Here is an 18,828-nt window from a genome sequence, read left to right as displayed (position 1 = left end):
AGGTAAGAAGCTTCTGCACAGTCACACAGTTAGGGCCAAGGCAGGATTCAAATCTGGGCACTCTCACTCCAGGGCCTGGAATCTTAGGAGTGAACGAAGAAGACCTCACAGTGACAGATGGGGCTGGGGAAGCTTCTACCATCAGGAGTCCCACAGAAGTGGGAAGGGGGTGGATGAAACTATGGGATAAAACTTTTCAGGATTAACTCTGAGCAAATAATCCCATGAATTTCCACAAGAAAGGTGATGCTTACCTGGGACAGTTTATACATTTTATGTCCAGAGACACAAGGATGAAAAATGGAGATCTGCTATTGGCTAGGTGAGTGAAAGGGCTTATTTCCCTGATTTCAGCTGTGACTGTCATCCCAGGCTAGGCCAGGCCAGGCTTCAGAGGCAGATGGCTCCTGGCCTGCTGCTCTTCTGCCCTCTTGGCTTCAGCCTTCCCTGTGCCCCAGTGGATACCACCTTGAATACCCAGAACCCTTGCTTTAAGGGAGCCACAGCTGGCCAGAATCAGACAGGGCCACTTCTTCGTGTTGTAGTCACAAGTTAGAGGACTTTTGAAAACTGGTTTCCAGGGGCTTGCTCTTTTTTCCCTCTTCTTTTTTTTCATGAAAGGAGCTTTTTGTTAGTACAGTCTTTGTTTGGGGATTCAGTTGATAAAGAGACCATTTTATTGGAATGAATTACTGACGCAAGTGCTGCCAGAAATCCTAGTGAGAGGACACCACTCTGGCTTTTATTCAACAAGGTGAATGGAAATAACTATTGAATGTTGGCCTCAAGGGCACTTTGGAGTTTGCTGCCATCAGCAACTTTGAGAGTTTGGTTATTGGTTGAAGTAGAGACCAGGGGAGACAGAGAAAGTATTACAGATAATAAGAAAGAATATGACTTCTTTCTTTATATTAAAAAATGTCAAACAGTCGGGACTTTGCCGGCCAGGAATTACAGAATGAACTCTTCCTACTATTAAATTACTAAATCTGTACTACTAAGAATGAGGTCCCTGAGACAGTTCCAGCTCAACTTTCTGAACACTTGAAAAAGCCAATCCTCTCTGTCAAGCCAGCTGACTACTGGTGAGAAAAAATAAAACCACCACAAGTAAACCAAGTTCTTCCTGACTTTATGAAGACTCACCCAGATATGGCAGACTTCGTGGAAAGATATGAAAATACTATTAAGCCAAATCTTATACAAACTAACTCTTCTCCGATGTCTGGTCCAAGTGATGTCAACATAAATTCAAGAAGACATACAGATTGACAGTATACTTGGCCCCACAACTCTTTTTCTGTTGTTTTGTTGAGGCTTCAAAACCCAGTAGTCTGTTAAATGAGTCAGCATTTCTCAGGAACTCTCTTTTGAAGTATTCCTGTTTGCAAACAGTGGTATGGAATGTGGCATTTAAATCAACTGACTGTGAACTTTTCAGAGTTCAAGGAAATCATTAAGGGTTAATAGTCAACGGAAATTTGGGTAAGAAGTACCCCTTGATACTGTTTGAAGGCATCTAACACCAACCAGTTCTAAGTGATTGAACCCCAAGTACCGTTTAGGAAACAGGAGCCTATGGGCAGAGCTGCCAGTGGCCAAACTTAGGGACGGTCTCATAGATTGTGGCTCCTATAGAATGGCTCCTCTGAAAAGCAAAGTGAACTGTGGTGTCCTGCCACCCCTGCCCTACAAAAACTATATACATTTGTTTTAAGAAAGGAAGGCAAGGCCGGGCACGGTGGCTCAAGCCTGTAATTCCAGCACTTTGGGAGGCCGAGGCGGGTGGATCACTAGGTCAAGAGATCGAGACCATCCTGATCAACATGGTGAAACTCCGTCTCTACTAAAAATACACAAAATTAGCTGGGCATGGTGGTGCGTGCCTGTAATCCCAGCTACTCAGGAGGCTGAGGCAGGAGAATTGCCTGAACCCAGGAGGCAGAGGTTGCGATGAGCCGAGATCGCGCCATTGCACTCCAGCCTGGCTATTTTTTGAAAAAATCCGCAACAACTTAATAAAGTATAATTGGCAAGTAAGGCAGCCCATTGAGATGTATACCATATTTAAGGTATACATATGTATGGCCTTTTATATATGCCAATTATACTTCAGTAAGTTTTTGCTTTTTATTTAAAAAAAGGGAAGACAAATTTTCTGGTCCTAAAAGCAAAGATCATAAGATCTGGACTCCTTATCTTACAACTAAGATAGGGTGGCATCCTTCTAAAAATGCTGTGCCAATTTCAGGTGGTGGCATTACCAAGCAGGGAGAAGAGTGCCCTTGGTGGCTGGTGGAAGGGGAACGTTCAGGATTGTTTTAAGTACAAAGCTTCCCTGAAGCTCCTCTTTAAGTTCACTCCACTCCTGCCATTATTCATTTACAGATTCTGTACACTTTTTTGTTTGAGACAGGGTCTTGCTCTGCCAGCAGGCTGGAGTGCAATACCATGCCTGGCTAATTTTTAAATTTTTTTGTAGCGATGGGGTCTTGCTATGTTGCCCAGGCTGGTCTCAAACTCCTGGGTTCAGGCCATCCTCCTGGCTCAGCCTCTCCAAGTTCTGGGATTACAGGTGTAAGCCACTGCACCTGGCCTATACCTTCCATAATTGTAATTAAACATTTCTATTATTTACATAATTAATATTTATCTCTCTACTTTGCTATATAAATCTCCATGTAGCCAGAACTTATTCTAACACTGAATGCCTAGTTCCTTGTACTAGATAGGCACCAAGCAGGTACATCATCAATACTAGTGAACATATTAATGAATGCTGCGACAACTGGAAGATGCATAGAATTTCCCTGTACTGAAAATATGCCACTGCTTTTTGATTAAACTTAAACTTAAAAAACATTTAATAAGCTAGTCCCCCACCTCAAGCCTTTGAAGAGGAAAGGGAATGGCCAGGGTGCCAGAGCCAGCATCAATTCCTAATTCAACTACAGGGGCTGCGGCCTTTTCTATTAGTGATAATACTTCTCACAGCATTTGTAGGCTCTACTGCAGGCAAAGCTTCACCTCCACTGGCCACAGGCCAGCACCCCCAGAGTTCAGTTCTGGGGAGGAAAGCAAAGATGAGTCTATCTTTGCCCATTCTCTGCAAAATTCTTCAAGCTGTGCTTAGAAGTGACAAAAGTCCAGTGTTTCATTAAAAGAGTTCAGTTTTGTATTGAGAGGACACTACTTTGTCAGAGTGCCAAACTGTTCTCTTCTCTTGAAAAGAGTCCTGTAAAAGGTCTATGAAACACCTGCCAACTAATACCTAAACAGGTGGCAGGGAATTTTTTGATTTTTCTGAGATTGATTAGACATTGGTAAGTTAGATAAAGAAGGACATCATTATCTAAAAAGCGTATTCTGCCAGCATTTCTCTGGCTATGCCTCCTCCTAGCTGCACACAAACAGACAATACAGCTTGTCACTAAGATAGGGAAAGTTAGTTTCCCTACCCAACGAACCACATTTCCTATTATTTTCCCACCAACACCAGAATAGTGAAAAGAGCAAGAAATTAAATGGTACTTGTGATTCTGTGTTATCTTCCAAATAGTGGTGATACTGGAGGTTGTGTTAATAAGTCATTAACATTTTTATTTTGTTGTAATAAAATTTATTTTTAGAAAACATTTTCTATTTATTGGTAACCCTATATTATTGGTAGAAAAATGTACCATATAATCAGAATTCCAAACTATGTCAAAAAAGCTATTAAGAAATTTGTTATTTTATTGTTACTTATTCTTAAAAAACAAACAAAACCTCTAACAATCCACATATCTCTAATGCATTCCAAGTCTGTAAGAGTATAAAATCTATGACATGAGATGCTCAGAAGCAGCAGTACCAGTCAACTATTGTGAGAAGTGCTTATTTGAGGCTTTAAATTAAAACAGGAAATAAATCAGTATTTTAGTAAATCTAAATTTACAAGTTTGGACTTGATGTGTCTGTCTTTAGTGATCTGAGTTAAAGCAATATTGCACCAATTAAGCAAAGTAAATTAAGACCCCTCAAAAAAGGTGATATAGTAAGAAAATGTCAATTTAATCATTACTTTAGCAGGCAAGCAATTTGTAAACATTCAGTAGCGGCAGCATCCAAGTTACAAACAATTTAAAAAGAACCAAGATTAGTGATTATAATTTTTCCTTCCCTTTCCCCAAAAGAAAAAATAAGAAAACAGATTTGGAAATGAATGACTTAAAACCCTACAAACATTGAACATTCAGTTATGTCTTCTATCAGCCATCTATGCATCTTCTCTTTTATTTTAAAAGATGTGTCTACTCCTAAAATGCATTATCCTGTAAGAACTTGTACGTGAGCACTTGCAATCTAGGAATTTGTTCCTACACACCTCTGTGCACGTATTATCTTAGTTTAAATCCCATTTGCAAAGGGAATATTTATGTCTTGATTCAATGCCTCTTTGACTTCGAGTGGCAGGGTGTCAAAAAGGTGATCTTCCACAACAAGCCCACTTTTCTTGAGCATCCGACACTGGCCCAGCTGGGCTGGCAGGCGGTCCAAGCAGTTCCCCTTCAGCTCCAGCTGAGTGAGCTGAGAGAGCTGACCAACTTTCTCTGGGAGGGAGGTGATGCAGTTTTGTCCCAGATTCAAAGTCCTCAATTTTACGCATTTAAACAATTGTTTTGGCAGAATGTCCACTTTGTTACCAGTGATATGCAAATGCTGCAGGTTCTGAAGCAATCCTATTTCTATTGGAATCAATGAAATGTTGTTATAGCTTACATCTAAGCATCTGAGTTTCTGTAAACTAAATACTGCCACTGGTAAGGATTCGAGCTTGTTGTTAGAGAAATAAAGTGACTCCAAGTTTTTGACATGGGTAATGGAGGGAGGAATAGTAACAATTTTATTATGCCATAATTTTAAACAAGTGAGTCGTTTTAAGTGCTGGAAACTGATGATTTCCTCAATTGTGCGAATGTTATTTGACTTTAAATCCAGTTCCTGTAAATTAGAGAGGCTGAAAATAGCATGTGGAATTCTCTCTAGTTCACAGTTCTGGAGTTCCAGCTCGGCGACATTCATCATTTTCTTAAGGCTGTTCAGTACCAACAGTTTAGTGCCGTCATTATGAATGACTAACTTTGTAAGATGTGGAGCCACATCTGTAATGTTGGAGGGAACTTTGGTCAAATTGCTCTTCACGTGGAGAATCTTAAGGTGTCGCAACTCTCGGAGAGATTCAAGTCCTATCATCTTATTGTTTTCAGAGTTCAAATTGCCTATTAAGTACAACTCTCGAAGGTTTTTGAGCAAATACACCCAGGCAGGAATTTCAGCCACATCGGTGAACTTCACATGAAGGCATCTCAAGTGATCGCGAAGAAAGCTAAAAGCAGTCTGTTCAACTTTTGCAGGGCAGTGGCAGAGGTGGAGCTCTTGGAGGTTAGTCATTTGAGAAATCTTAGCAGGAATTTTAGCTTCTGGAATCAGCTCCAGCTTTAGCACATCTAGGTCTGTGAGGTCAAAGACAGCATCGGGCACCCCCGACAGCATGAACAGATGCAACTCCTGCTTGTCCTGGGCATTGCGTGATATGTGCTGCCTGAGTTTTTCAAATGTCCACTCGTGGTTCAAACTAATTTCCCTAAGTTTATTTTCACTAACTTCTGACAAGAACACACCAAATCGCTTGGAATACAGCTGGTCATATTGGTCTACCATGTGGAGAAGGAACGCAAAATCATTTTTGACATCTGGAATGTCACTAAAACTGCTCTCTTCTCTGACTTTTTCAAAAGAATATTCCTTCAAAGGTATCCTGAATAACCAGAAGAGAGTGTAGAGGCAGATAAAGCCATAAACACAAATAATGGATATATAACTGATGAGAAGCTTTTTCAACATGTAAGCCATATTGTGGGTGCACTCAAATACCTCGTAACCAGTCAGATGCTCAACTTTGGGCTTGCAGACGTGTTCAAAGCTGATTGCGTTGACAAAGTTCGCTGTGTAGCACAGAATAAAAATGAACTTGGCTGTTTTGATAACTGTTTGGACCACATAGAGTTTATAGATCAAGTCACTATCTTCCACATGGGCACGGAACTTCCTCACTTTCTCAAACAGGGCTTTGGCCTGCTCTCCATCCTTTTTATCCAGGATGGTCATGCTGGGTACTTCAATCACAGGCTTCTCAGCTGAAAATTTAAAGCCAGTTTTACTGATCATTGGTGTACTGGCACTGGGGCTCCCTTCATCACTGCTGGTAGACACATGCTTTGGTAGAGTCTGGGCACCTGTTATTCTCTGCTTGTTTTCCTCTGAGTCTTCGCATGCTGTCTCAGACAATGCTTTTGTAGTCCAAGGGGATTCAAAGCACTTTCCTAATATTGAAACGAAATGTTCTACTTTTGAGCATGTTTTGGGATATTTGAACCAAAAGTTGCTACTGACCATGAGAATAATAGTATGTATAAGAGCAAGGTATGGAAAATACTTAGAATACCACGGAAGAGCCAGATGGTAACACATCTGATTAATAAATACATATTGCTGAAAATCCAAGTTTGTTTTTCGGCCTGTCGGATCTTTCTTCTCTTTCTTTGCCTCCTGATTTTGAACTGTGAAATCTGTGCGAGGATATGTGGCTCTGAGAGGTATGTCAGGTGTCACAGCAGATGTCCCAAAGGAAATGTCATTTGTCGCCCATCCATCTTGGTCTTGGTTGGTGGCCGTGTCCATCTTCGGGATGTCGGTGGTGACATCAGCATTTCCTGGTGGTGTATGTGCCTTTGAATTTACAGGAGATGGCAATACTGGCAAACAGACCACCTGATCTTTGGTAAGTTGCATGGTTCCTGCAAAGATGGCTACCATCAACATAACAACAGCCAGGTAATCCATAAACACATCCCACCATGGTTTCAGGATTCGGTAAGTTGGCTGGATGTCATTAAGTGACGCAACTTCTGCAAGGGTAAACATTCCTAGAAAACAAGAAGAGAAAAGACATTATTCTAGAGATGCAAGTGAAAAGAGTAAATGAGAAAAATCCTGTGCCTGCTCCAAACTAAAGTTTTCTTATTCAGGTCCTATCGTTTTATCCAAGATAAGAGTAGCAGAAAATAAACTAAAAGGGGAATATATAGCTTTTGTCTCCTAGTGCAAGGGAAGGGGGAAAAATGAGTAAGAATTACATTCTAGGTAAGAAATGATGACAGACTAAATAAAGCCCATAGTGGTTACTTAGTGGACCTTGAAGGAGGATATGACAGCAGGATGGCATTTGTTGTCGGCTGGACTCATTTAAAGTTAAGACTGAAATTTGGAGGTCGAGGAGTGGGATGACTCTTATTTTGTATAAGCCAAAATTGAAGGGTCTGTGTATACCATTAAATACCATTGAACTCTGGATAGTCTTATGTTCCAGACTCAGTGCTAACATTTACTAATGGTGTGATTCCTTAAGCCTTGTACTTCCCATCTGTATAACAGGGATGAAAACTTCTAAGGGTTGCTGGAAAGGTTAAGTAATGATTGTGAAGCTCTTACCACACCCTCTGGCTACAAGTGTTTGTTAGCTGTTTATGTTAGCTCCATTCACTCTGGGGGAAGTGTCCGTGAACAGCTGAAATTAAGGGTCTAGCGTTTAGGAGGAGTCTTATCCACTTGCGATTTATCAGTATATATAGCTGAAACTCTGGCCTTTGATGCAGTGCTTATGGAAAACATGTGGATTAAAAAGACAGCTCAAGACTCAGCTGGCCATGAAATAATCAATGATGGTGATGCTGAATGTCAGCACCTGGAAGACCTATGTTCTCTGCTAAAGCAAGTGACCTGAGCAGCCATGAAGGAAGCCCCAGCACCAGGAAACTTGAAATGTGGTCATAAAGCTGGCAGCTTTATAGCACTGGAACTAGTTTATACAAATAATAAAGTACCAGAGCAATCATCCTGGAAGTAACCAAGAAAAACTATGTTTATAGTGGCAAGTAATGGGAATGGGCTTCTCTGATTACATACATGAACCAAATGTTTCAAGTTTCAACTTCTTGAAAAACCACATTACCATATTTTGCTTTTTCGGAAGGTTCTTGGGTTTCCAGATTCATATTGCTTGTCTTTTTTAAAGAAATACATCATCTTGTTTCTTTAAAAATGAGCAAAAGACAAAGCAATAAAAACCACGGCAAGTACCCAAGACTTTGAGAATGCATGTATTTTTTAAAATAAAGGATGGAAGGTGGATTTTTATCTATTCATGGTTGTCTGGAATGCTGCGTTGAGGATTCTGAGGCCGATTCTGGTTTCAGTAGGAAACAGTGCTGTGACTGATTACTCGTATCTTCCTTGGATGACACAATGAAGAAAGGTGGCATTAGTACTTTGATTCCGCTCTGTTTTAAATTAAGTTTCTGAAAGCAGGGACCAGGTCTTATTTTCTTTTTTTCTGAAACCCTTCCCCATACCTAGTACTGCACAGAGCAGGTATATAATATTTCTTAATAAAATACAATGAATACTTCAGCAATGATCACATCTAGAGTTAGTTTTGTAAGCAAAATATCTCTTATGTAAGCAGGTAAACACAAGCCTAAGCAGGTAAACACAAGCCTAAGAACTCCAAACATAAAATTGTTAGAAATCACATTCCCAGACTTCAGGGCTTAAGTATGAAATGCCTGGTATCCAGTCACTGTTAAAAAAAAATTACGAAGAAAGTGAAAAAAAGAAAAATAAATATTTGTACCTTAGTAGGGGAAGTGGGAGATAACACACCCACTTAAACCCCTTTTATTCTGAGCTCCTGTATTTTGTGTGGGTTTTGCTTTCGTGAATGGCTTGGGTAAACAGGAAGAAAGGCTACTGGAATCACAGCAAGCTAAACTAAATGAGAAACAGCTCAACCTCATGTCATTTTGAGCTCTTCAGTTCCTATCTAGAATGCACAAAACACAGCATCAAGCTGCAGGTTATACAGAGTGACTGTTTTTTTTTTTGTTTTTTTTTTGAGACAGAGTTTCGCAAGAGCCCAGGCTGGAGTGAAATGGCGCGATCCCGGCTCATTGCAACGTCCGACTCCTGGGTTCAAGCAATTCTCTTACCTCAGGCTCTCAAGTAGCTGGGATTACAGGTGTGCACCACCATGCCCGGCTAATTTTGTATTTTTAGAAAAGACGGGGTTTCACCATGTTGGTCAGGCTGGTCTCGAACTCCTGATCTCAACTGATTCAACCGCCTCAGCCTCCCAAAGTGCTGGGATTACAGGCGTGAGCCATTGCATCCAGCCCAGAGTGACTCTTAGTTCTCGTACAGAGACTAGAGAATACACCTTGCACAGGTTTATCCCTGGCAAAGATCATAACAGTCATACCTGGGGACCATGTTTTAAAGGGCCATTTGTGTAATAGAAACAATAGATTTCTTTCAAATAGGATTTTTCTTTACTTTTTAAATAAAGTCATGAACTGCATAATGGTATTTTGGTCAACAATGTACTGCATATATGATGGTGTTGCCATAAGATTATAATGGTCAGGGACAGGGGCTCATGCCTGTAATCCCAGCACTTTGGGAAGCCGAGGGCCAGGTGGATCATTTGAGACTAAGAGTATGAGACCAACCTGGCCAATATGGTGAAACCCCATCTCTACTAAAAATACAAAAATTAGCCGGACATAGCGGTGCATGCTTGTAATCCCAGCTACTTAGGAGGCTGAGGCAGAAGAACTGCTTGAACCTGGGAGGCAGAGGTTGCAGTGAGCCAAGATTGCGCCACTGCACTCCAGCCTGGATGACAGAGTGAGACTCCATCTTATAATGAACTGCACAGAAATGTGACATACAACACTAAACATTGGCATTCTAGGTCAAGTAGGGCAATGGTCCCCAACCTTACTGGCACCGCAGACCAATTTTGTAGAAGACAATTTTTCCACAAACAGGGGTTGTGGGGAGAGATGGTTTTGGGATGGAACTGTTTCATCTTGGATCATCAGGCATTAGATTCTTATAAGAAACACACAATCTAGATATCTCACATGCACAGTTCACAATAGCTTCACGTGACTATGAGACTCTAATGCTGCTGCTGAGCTGACACAAGGCGGAGCTTAGGCGGTAACGCTTACTCGCTCGTGGCTCACCTACTGCCGTGTGGTCTAGTTCCTAACAGGCCTCGATGGGTACCAGTCTGCAGCCTGGGGACTGAGGACTCCTGAAGTAGGGGAAAGGACTGATATTCAGTAACGGTGTTGGAAATTTGGTTTTCCATATGAATACATACATACATATACACACACACCATCTAGCTCTGTGTAAGTACACCCTGATAGTCACAGAACAATGAAATTGCCTAACACCACATTTCTCAGAAGGTATCCCCTTTAAGTGACATGTGACTGTAGTTGCACCTGGTTCTAGAGAAGCCAGAATGTTTGGGTTGAAGGACTGAGAGAGAAGTGAATTTTCACAGCCTGTGTACTGAGAACACTGGTTATCCGTCTTTTACATCATGATGATTACGACTGGTGTTCCTGCTGCCAGGCTTTACCTCCTTCAATCCATTTTCCATCTTGCCTTAGGTCCCTTGGTAAAAACTCTCTAGGGTCCCTCTGCTCTAGTCTTGTTAGAGAAACTTCTGCCAGCTTCTCCAACAAGCCATTCTCTCCCTTGTGTTCAGCCTCTCCAACGCTTTGTTTCCTCTGCCTTGACTACTTCCTCCCTACTCCTTTTCACTAGGCTATCAGGTTTCTGCAGCCTTTTCCAGAAAGCCTTCCCTGATCCCTTAGTCTGGGTGAGGTGCTTCTTGGATGTGTTCTCACAGGAATCTGTACCTCCGCCCATCACAGCCCTTATGACATTGTATTTACTTGTCTGATCTCCCACTGGATTACCAGTTCAATGAAGACATGCACTATGTCCAAATTCCTTCTTTGTCCTATGTATCCAATGCCTGACACATAGTAGCAGGTGCTCAATCAATGAAATAATTTTGAGATCTTGATCATTATCTTCAGCATCCTAAAAATTCCTTGAGAACATTTATTAACATCTACAGATGGTAACGGGCAGAGGAGCATTTTATTACACTGAATTGCCACCACAAAGCAACCTGGGTCTATGCAAGAATGAACACTACAAGCCAGGTCTCAGCATAAACATAGTTAAAAAGACCATACAGCAGAGACACTGTTGGATCCTTGCAACCAGTGTTACTTTGCAGCTGTTGAAATGTCAATGGTAGTTTTCAAGCACCCTGTACTCAGGACAGGCTTTGATCCCAGGAAATAGAAGAGGCTGTCCACCTTCCCAGTGGGAGAAGAAAAGTTCAAAGGCAGTGGCAGTGGGCACAGCAACAGAGTACAGAGTACTGTAACTTCACACACAGTCACCAGCTCGAGCCCCAGACTCCCTGCAAGAATGATTAACACTCAATAACAGCACACGACCACTCCAACCTCAGATGAGCTCCTCTCCTCCAGCCCATTGTCTACTCTGCCACCCCCCACCATAAGTTTTGTGCCCTCACTGTTTTCTCCAGCTCATTTCTCTTTTTTCTTTTCTTTCTTTTTTTTTTTTTTTGAGACGGAGTTTCGCTCTTGTTACCCAGGCTAGAGTGCAATGGCGTGATCTCGGCTCACTACAACCTCCGCCTCCTGGGTTCAGGCAATTCTCCTGCCTCAGCCTCCTCAGTAGCTGGGATTACAGGCACGCGCTACCATGCCCAGCTAATTTTTTGTATTTTTAGTAGAGACGGGGTTTCACCATGTTGACCAGGATGGTCTCGATCTCTTGACCTCGTGATCCACCCGTCTCGGCCTCCCAAAGTGCTGGGATTACAGGTTTGAGACACCGCGCCCGGCCCTCATTTCTCTTTTTTCTATTGAACTTTTCCTTATTAAGTCCCAGCTCAAGTACTACCTTTTCCTTCAAATTGCTATCATATTGTCTAATAACAATCTGTATCTAGGCTGGGCATAGTGGCTCACGTTTGTAATCCCAGCACTCTGGAAGGCTGAGGTGGGCGGATCACCTGAGGTCAGGAGTTTGAGACCAGCCTGGCCAACGTGGCAAAACCCCATCTCTATTAAAAATAAAAAAGTTAGTGAGGCATGGTGGCAGGTGCCTATAATCCCAGTCACTCAGGAAGCTGAGGCAGGGAGAGCTGCCTGAATTCGGGAAGTGGAAGTTGCAGTGAGCCGAGGCTGTGCCACGGCACTCCAGCCTGTGCAACAGAGCAAGACTCCGTCTCAAAAACAAACAAAAAAACCCCTACAAAAATCTGTTTCTAATCTTGGTCTCTTTGAGTAGCTCTTGAACTCCTCGCAGGCAGAAAATACGTCTTAGTCACCTTTGTAATCCACCATGCCCTACTCTTACCCTTGACGAACACAGATGGCACTCAGTGATGATGATAATAATGACACTAATAGTGTCTACCACTTGTCGTTTCCTTCCACGTGGCAAGCACTGTACTAGGAGCTTTACATCTGATACAACTTCCTCATTGTATACAGAGCACAATCCTGAAAATGAATGTACAAAAGTTTAGTTTAAGGTTTTGGGGGCTAAGAGAATGGCTCTATTTCTAAATGTTATATGAAATTATAAAATCCATCAGAATTCCTAAAATTAAATTGGCAGATAATACTAAGTGCTGGTGGAGATGCTGGAGCAACTGGAATGTAAATACTGCTAGTGAGTGTGTCAATGTTGGGAAACTCTGGGAAATGTTTTAGTATTATCTATTAAAATTGGGCATAAGCACACTCTATGACCCTGCAATTCCACAGCTAGGTATATACCTGTAAGAAACGTGGGTATATATTCATCAGAAGACATGTATGAGAATGCTCGTTGAAGCACCATTTGTATTAGCTCTAAATTGGAAGCTATCCAAATGCCTATCAACTGTAGAATTTTAAAAAAGATGTGGTATCTTTACAAAATAGAATACTAGGCGGCAGCAAGAATGAATGATCTGGTTATATGGGTGTGTTCAATTTATAAAACGTGATCCGTACACTCATGCTTTCACTTCAATAAAAAGTTTTTGGTGTGTAGGCTTTCACTTCAATAAAAAGTTTCAAAGGAAATGGTAAAAGAAGCTGCAGCAGAAACAGCTGTCCTAGGAATGTGCTGTGACATGACACTGAGGCAGCACCTCCACCCTGTCCCAAGGCAAATCCAGGCTGGCTGGGATCACATGCCAGGGAAGCCTGTCTCTTCCTCTGGTGGTCTCCCCTCACGATGTATTTCCCCAGCCTGAGAGTAGGTACCTGCTCTCCCTGGAGTACAAAGAACTGACTCTGCCATAGAAAAGAAGGTGCAGAGGTAGGAACATGCAGTATCTCAAAGCTCTGGCTGGAAAAAGTTGAATGTACACAGGTGGAACACAAGTAGAACATTGCCTGAATCCTATTTAACCTTCACAACATTACTCTAAACAGCCAAAGCATTGTTATTTATTCTTGAGAGGAGAAGAAATAGACTCACAGAAGTGTGGACTTTAAATAATTAGTAGCAGGGTCTGGATTTAAAATTCCACCTAAGGCCAAAGCACATGCTCTTCCTACCAGATGACCTTTTCCTCTTTCTCATGTTTGTAGTGCTTTACGGTTTACAAGCTACTTTTCTATACAAGATCTCTATTTATTTTTATCATAATCTGGTCATCTAGGCATTACTACTACCCAACAGTATGAGGAAACCTGAGGCCCAAAAAGCTTAAATGACCTCTCTGAACTAATTAAGTTAGAGAGCTAACAGAATCTTTCATCTCTAAATCTTTTTCTCTACCATGCATCATCCAATGGCTATGTTGTTGGCTATTGAAGGAGGAAACCCCTCACTGTTGTCCTTGGCTTAGTGGAGACAAAGCAATGAAATTGTGTGATTACCACCATCCCTTCCTGACATTCGCTGGGAATTCAAGAAAGCCACCAGCCCCATGGTGCCAGGCACCATGGAAGGGAATGCAGAGATGGTCTAACAGACCCCTTGCCCTCAAGGAGATGCCAGTCTAATGCAGGATGATATGCAGTAAGTGTACAATTACAACATATTAGGTTGGTGCAAAAATGATTGCGGTTTTTGCCACTACTTGTAATGGGCAAAAGTTGCACCAACCTAATAGTAAGGGCATCACTTTGACCTTAATACAAAGTAATACGAAGTTAATACAAAGTACAGCAGATGCACAGGGCAGGGCAAGCCCAAGTCTGCATGTGGTAACTGGGAGAACTTCACAGAGGTGTGGTTTTGAGCTGAGAGATGAAGGAGGGGTGATACATGAGGAGGTGGGGAGAGGAGGGAATACAATTTTGACTGAAGAAATAGCAAGGGCAAAGGCATAGCATGAGATAAACGATGTGCCAGAGAAACCACAAATAATTTTAATGCTATCCCAGTTATTGTCTAGTATACCCTTATACCCCTGTACAGATATCACACCTCATGGGTAAACCAAAGCATGGAAACCAAGGCATGGATGTAGGTACAGGCTTAAGGAAGTGCCCAGGCCATAAGGCAGAAAACCAGCACTTTCCAGCAATGTCAGCCACAGGGCTTGAATTAATGTATCTGTTATACCATTTTACCCACTAAAAATGGGGATAATGACATATGCCTTTCCTACCAGGGGGTATTTCAAACATCAACTGAATTAAAGATGCACAAGTACTTTGAAAACAAAAGTAGCTTTTCATATGTACTGAGTGTGTAGGTGTATAAAGTATATTAAACACATTTATATAATATAGTATATTAAGTACATTATGATCCTCAAGTGACTTAGGTTCAAGGTGTACATGTGCAGGTTTGTAACATGGGTAAACTGAGTCACTGAGGCTTGGTATATGAATGATCCCAACACCAAGGTCAGCAGTCCCCAACCTTTTTGGCACCAGGGACTGGTTTCATGGAAGACAATTTTTCCATGGATTGGGGAGAAGGGTGGTTTCGGGATAACTCAAGTGCATCACATTTGTTATACACTTTATTTCTATTATTATTACACTGTAATATATAATGAAATAATTATACAACCCACCACGATGTAGAATCAGTGTGATCCCTGAGCTTGTTTTCCCCACAACTAGACAGTCCCATCTGGGGGTGACGGGAAACAATGATAGATCATCAGGCATTAGATTCTTGTAAGGATAGCACAACCCAGATACCTTGAATTCAGAGTTCACAATAGGGTTCACGCTCCTATGAGAATCTAATGCTGCTGCTGATCTGACAGGAGGCAGAGCTCAGGCAGTAACGTGAGCAATGGGGAATGACTGTAAATACAGATGAACCTTCGCTCGCTCTCCCACTGCTCACCTCCTGCTGTGTGGCACGGTTCCTAACAGGCCATGGACCAGCTGCAGTCTGCGACCCAGGGGTTGGGGATCCCTGACTAATGAGCACAGTACCTGACAGGGAGCCTTCCTACTCAACCCCGCTCCTTTCTCTCCCTCATTAAGCAGTCCGCTGTGTCTATTGTTTCCTTCTTTGTATCCATGTATATTCAGTGTAATTTAGCTTTTACTTATAAGTGAGAACATGTGGTATTTGGTTTTATGTTCCTGCATTACTTTTCCTAGGATAATGGCCTCCAGCTGCATCCATGTTGCTGCAAAAAAACATGATTCATTTTTTTATGGCTGCATAGTATTCCATGGTGTGTTTGTGCCATATTAAAAAAAAAAAAAAAAATCCAGTCCACTGTCAATGAGCATCTTGGTTGACTCCATGTCTTTGCTATTGTGAAAAGTGCTGCAATGAACATTCAAGTATACATCTTTTTTGTAGAATGATTTGTTTTCCTTTGGGTATACATGCAATACAGACTGCTGGGTTGAATTATAGTTCTGTTTTAACTTTTTTGAGAAAACTCCACACAGTGGCTGAACTAATTTATATTCCCACCAGCAGTGCACTAAGTGTTCTCTTTTCTCTGCAACCCTGACAGCCTCTGGTGGTTGTCTGACTTTTTAATAATGGCCATTCTGGTCTGAGAGGGTGTTTCACTGTCTTTTTGATTTGCATTTCTCTGATGATTAGTGATGATGAGCATTTTTTCATATATATGTTGTCCACATGTAGATCCACATGTAGGTCTTCTTTTGAGAAGTATCTGTTCATGTCCTTTGCCCATTTCTTAAAGGAATTGTTTTTTGCTTGCTGATTTAAGTTCCTTATAGATTCTGGATATCAGATCTTTGTCAGATGCATAGTTTGCAAATATTTTCTCCCATTCTGTATGTTGTCTGTTTACTGTTGATAGTTTAATTTGCTGTGTAGAACCTCTTTAGTTTAATTAGGTCCCACTTGTCAATTTTTGTTTTTGTTGCAATTGTCTTTGGGGATTTAGTCATAAATTCTTTGCCAAGGCCAACATCCAGAATAGTATTTTCTAGGTTTTATTCTGGGGTTTTAATTTTTTTTTAGGTCTTAATTAAGTCTTTAATCCATCCTGAGTTAGTTTTTTGTATATGGTGAAAGGAAGGGGTCCAGTTTCAATCTTCTGTATATAGCTAGCCAGTTATCCCAGCACCATTTAGTGAACAGGGAATCCATTCCCTATTGTTTGTTATTGTTGACTTTGTCAAAGATCAGGTGGTTGTATGTGTGCAACTTTATTTGTGGCCTCTGTCTGTTCCAGTGGTCTGTGTGTCTGCTTTTGTATCAGAACCATGCTGTTTTGGTTACCATGGTCTTACAGTATAGTTTGAAGTCACGCAATGTGATGTCTCCAGCTTTGTTCTTTTTGCTTAGTATTGCATTGGTGATTCGGCTTTTTTTGGGTTCCATATGAATTTTAGAATAGTTTTTTTCTAATTCTGCAAAAAATGACAGGGTAGTTTGATAGGAATAGCACTAGATCTGTATATTGCTTTGGGAAGTATGGCCATCATAACAATATGATTCTTTCTGATATGAAGTTAAGCCAATGAGAGAGGAGATCAGCACCTGGTTTCTGCATTCCATCCACATCTTGAGGTTTGAACTCCTTAGACAATCAGGACTCAGAATGGCTATAAATGGTTATCAAGGGCTTTTTGTATTTTAACTTGAGAAAGGCACATTTAATAAGCATTAATTGTATATATTCTTTGGTTTCTCTTTTATAATATGTTCACTGCAAAAGACTTAAATAATTACATTATGAGAAAGTGGATTTCACATTCCAAAGCTTCTCTTTGTCAATGGCACACATGAAAATCAGCTTAACATTCCTGTAAGCAAACATTTCTCGTGGAAGTCAAGGAAGTTTTTGTACTAGAACTGAAAAGGAAAAGTTATTGGACTTTGGTTGGACAAAACTAAATCTGAAAATAACAGGGTTGAATCTAAATCCTTTTAGAATTATGATCCTGTTTTCTTATTCAAATGTATGGTTAGTGGTAACGGAAAAAGTCAATAACGAGTCAAGTTAAAATATCAGAAGATACGCGCGTTGGACAATCCCATGATTACACTAAAAAACACTGAATTATATACTTCAAATGGGTAAATTGCATGTTATGTAAATTTTATCTCAATAAAGCTGTTAAAATAAAGAAACCAGATCTCAACCTTTGTTTATTTTACTGCCTAAACTGCCTTTCAACAGAAATAAGATAGTGAAGGTAGATATGGTTGTAGCCTATTGTACCTATTCATGCTAGACTACATTTTAAGTTCAAATATGTTTTTAAATGATTGTGTATGTTATTATCTCTCTAACATCCATGTCTCATCTCTAAAATCTTAATAATAAAAACCACCTCATAGTATAATGTATTAGGAACACCTGGTTCAAGGTCTGGCACAAAGTAAGTCCCCAGAAATGTTTGCTGAGTCTAAATTAAAAAAAAAAAAAGAATCATTGAGGAGAAAAGCCTGTCTTAGTCTGTTAATAACAGAGGATGACTAGGCCAATTTGTTGCATTTTGAACTAGCATTAGTAGCATGTACATAGAGTAATCCTGAAATAAATGGCTGATGATAAATATTTGGTATTTAATTTTATTTATTCTTTTAGATGTATTTAAATTAAAATTACTGGCTGGATGCAGTGGCTCACACCTGTAATCTCACCATGTTGGGAGGCTGAGGCAGGTGGATCACCTGAGGTCAGGTGCCTGGCCAACATGATGAAACTTCATCTTTACTAAAAATACAAAAAACTAGCCAGGCCTGTTGGTGGAAACCTGTAATCTCAGCTACTTGGGAGCGTGAGGCACAAGAATAGCTTGAACCCAGGAGGCAGAGGTTACAGTGAGCCGAGATTGCCCCGCTGCACTCCAGCCTGGGCAACAAGAGCAAAACTCCACCTCAAAAAAAAAATTATTTATATGAAGAGGTGGCAAATGATATTAGAAAGAGCACAACTCCAATACCCAAGAGACCTGGATTCAAATCTTGCTCTTGGTTCACATTTGTTGGCCATAGCAAATGTGTGTAGCTCAGTGACTGCTGGAAAACATATATGCATGAGATTATTATGAACAATACAAGAAAACCCTAGCATTAAAACAGAAAAATTTAATCCCCTAAATTAAGACTTTAAAAGTTGGCTGGGTGTGGTGGCTCATATTTGTAATCCTAGCACTTTTGGAGGCTGAGGTGGGCGGATGACCTGAGATCGAGAGTTTGAGACCAGCCTGGCCAACATGGTGAAACCCCACCTCTACTAAAAATATAAAAAATAGCCAGGCATAGTGGTGGGCGGCTGTAATCCCAGCTACTCAAAAGGCTGAGGCATGAGAATTGCTTGAGCCTGGGAGGCGGAGGTTGCAGTGAGCCAAGGTCACGCTGCTGCACTCCAGCCTGGGTCAAAGAGCAAGACTCTGTCTCAAAAAAAAA

The 18,828-nt window shown here is 41.0% G+C and overlaps 1 protein-coding gene across 7 annotated transcripts in view; it reads right to left on the bottom strand.

Moving 5' to 3' along the window:
- Positions 1 to 3,715: 3,715 nt before the first annotated feature.
- LRRC8D (leucine rich repeat containing 8 VRAC subunit D) overlaps positions 3,716 to 18,828 on the bottom strand; it is a 118,504-nt gene continuing 103,391 nt past the window's right edge. For all 7 annotated transcript variants that reach the window (XM_032247829.1, XM_032247833.1, XM_032247831.1 and 4 more), the window contains exon 3: positions 3,716 to 6,968. In XM_032247829.1, the coding sequence (XP_032103720.1) occupies positions 4,390 to 6,966 (2,577 nt within the window). In that variant the 5' untranslated portion in view covers positions 6,967 to 6,968 and the 3' untranslated portion in view covers positions 3,716 to 4,389. The remainder of the gene's footprint in view (positions 6,969 to 18,828) is intronic.

This window comes from Sapajus apella, unplaced genomic scaffold (assembly GCF_009761245.1).
Source record: "Sapajus apella isolate SASKATOON/1434 unplaced genomic scaffold, GSC_monkey_1.0 scaffold64, whole genome shotgun sequence".
NCBI lineage: Eukaryota > Metazoa > Chordata > Mammalia > Primates > Cebidae > Sapajus > Sapajus apella.
This window is presented reverse-complemented; position numbering and strand designations above follow the sequence as displayed.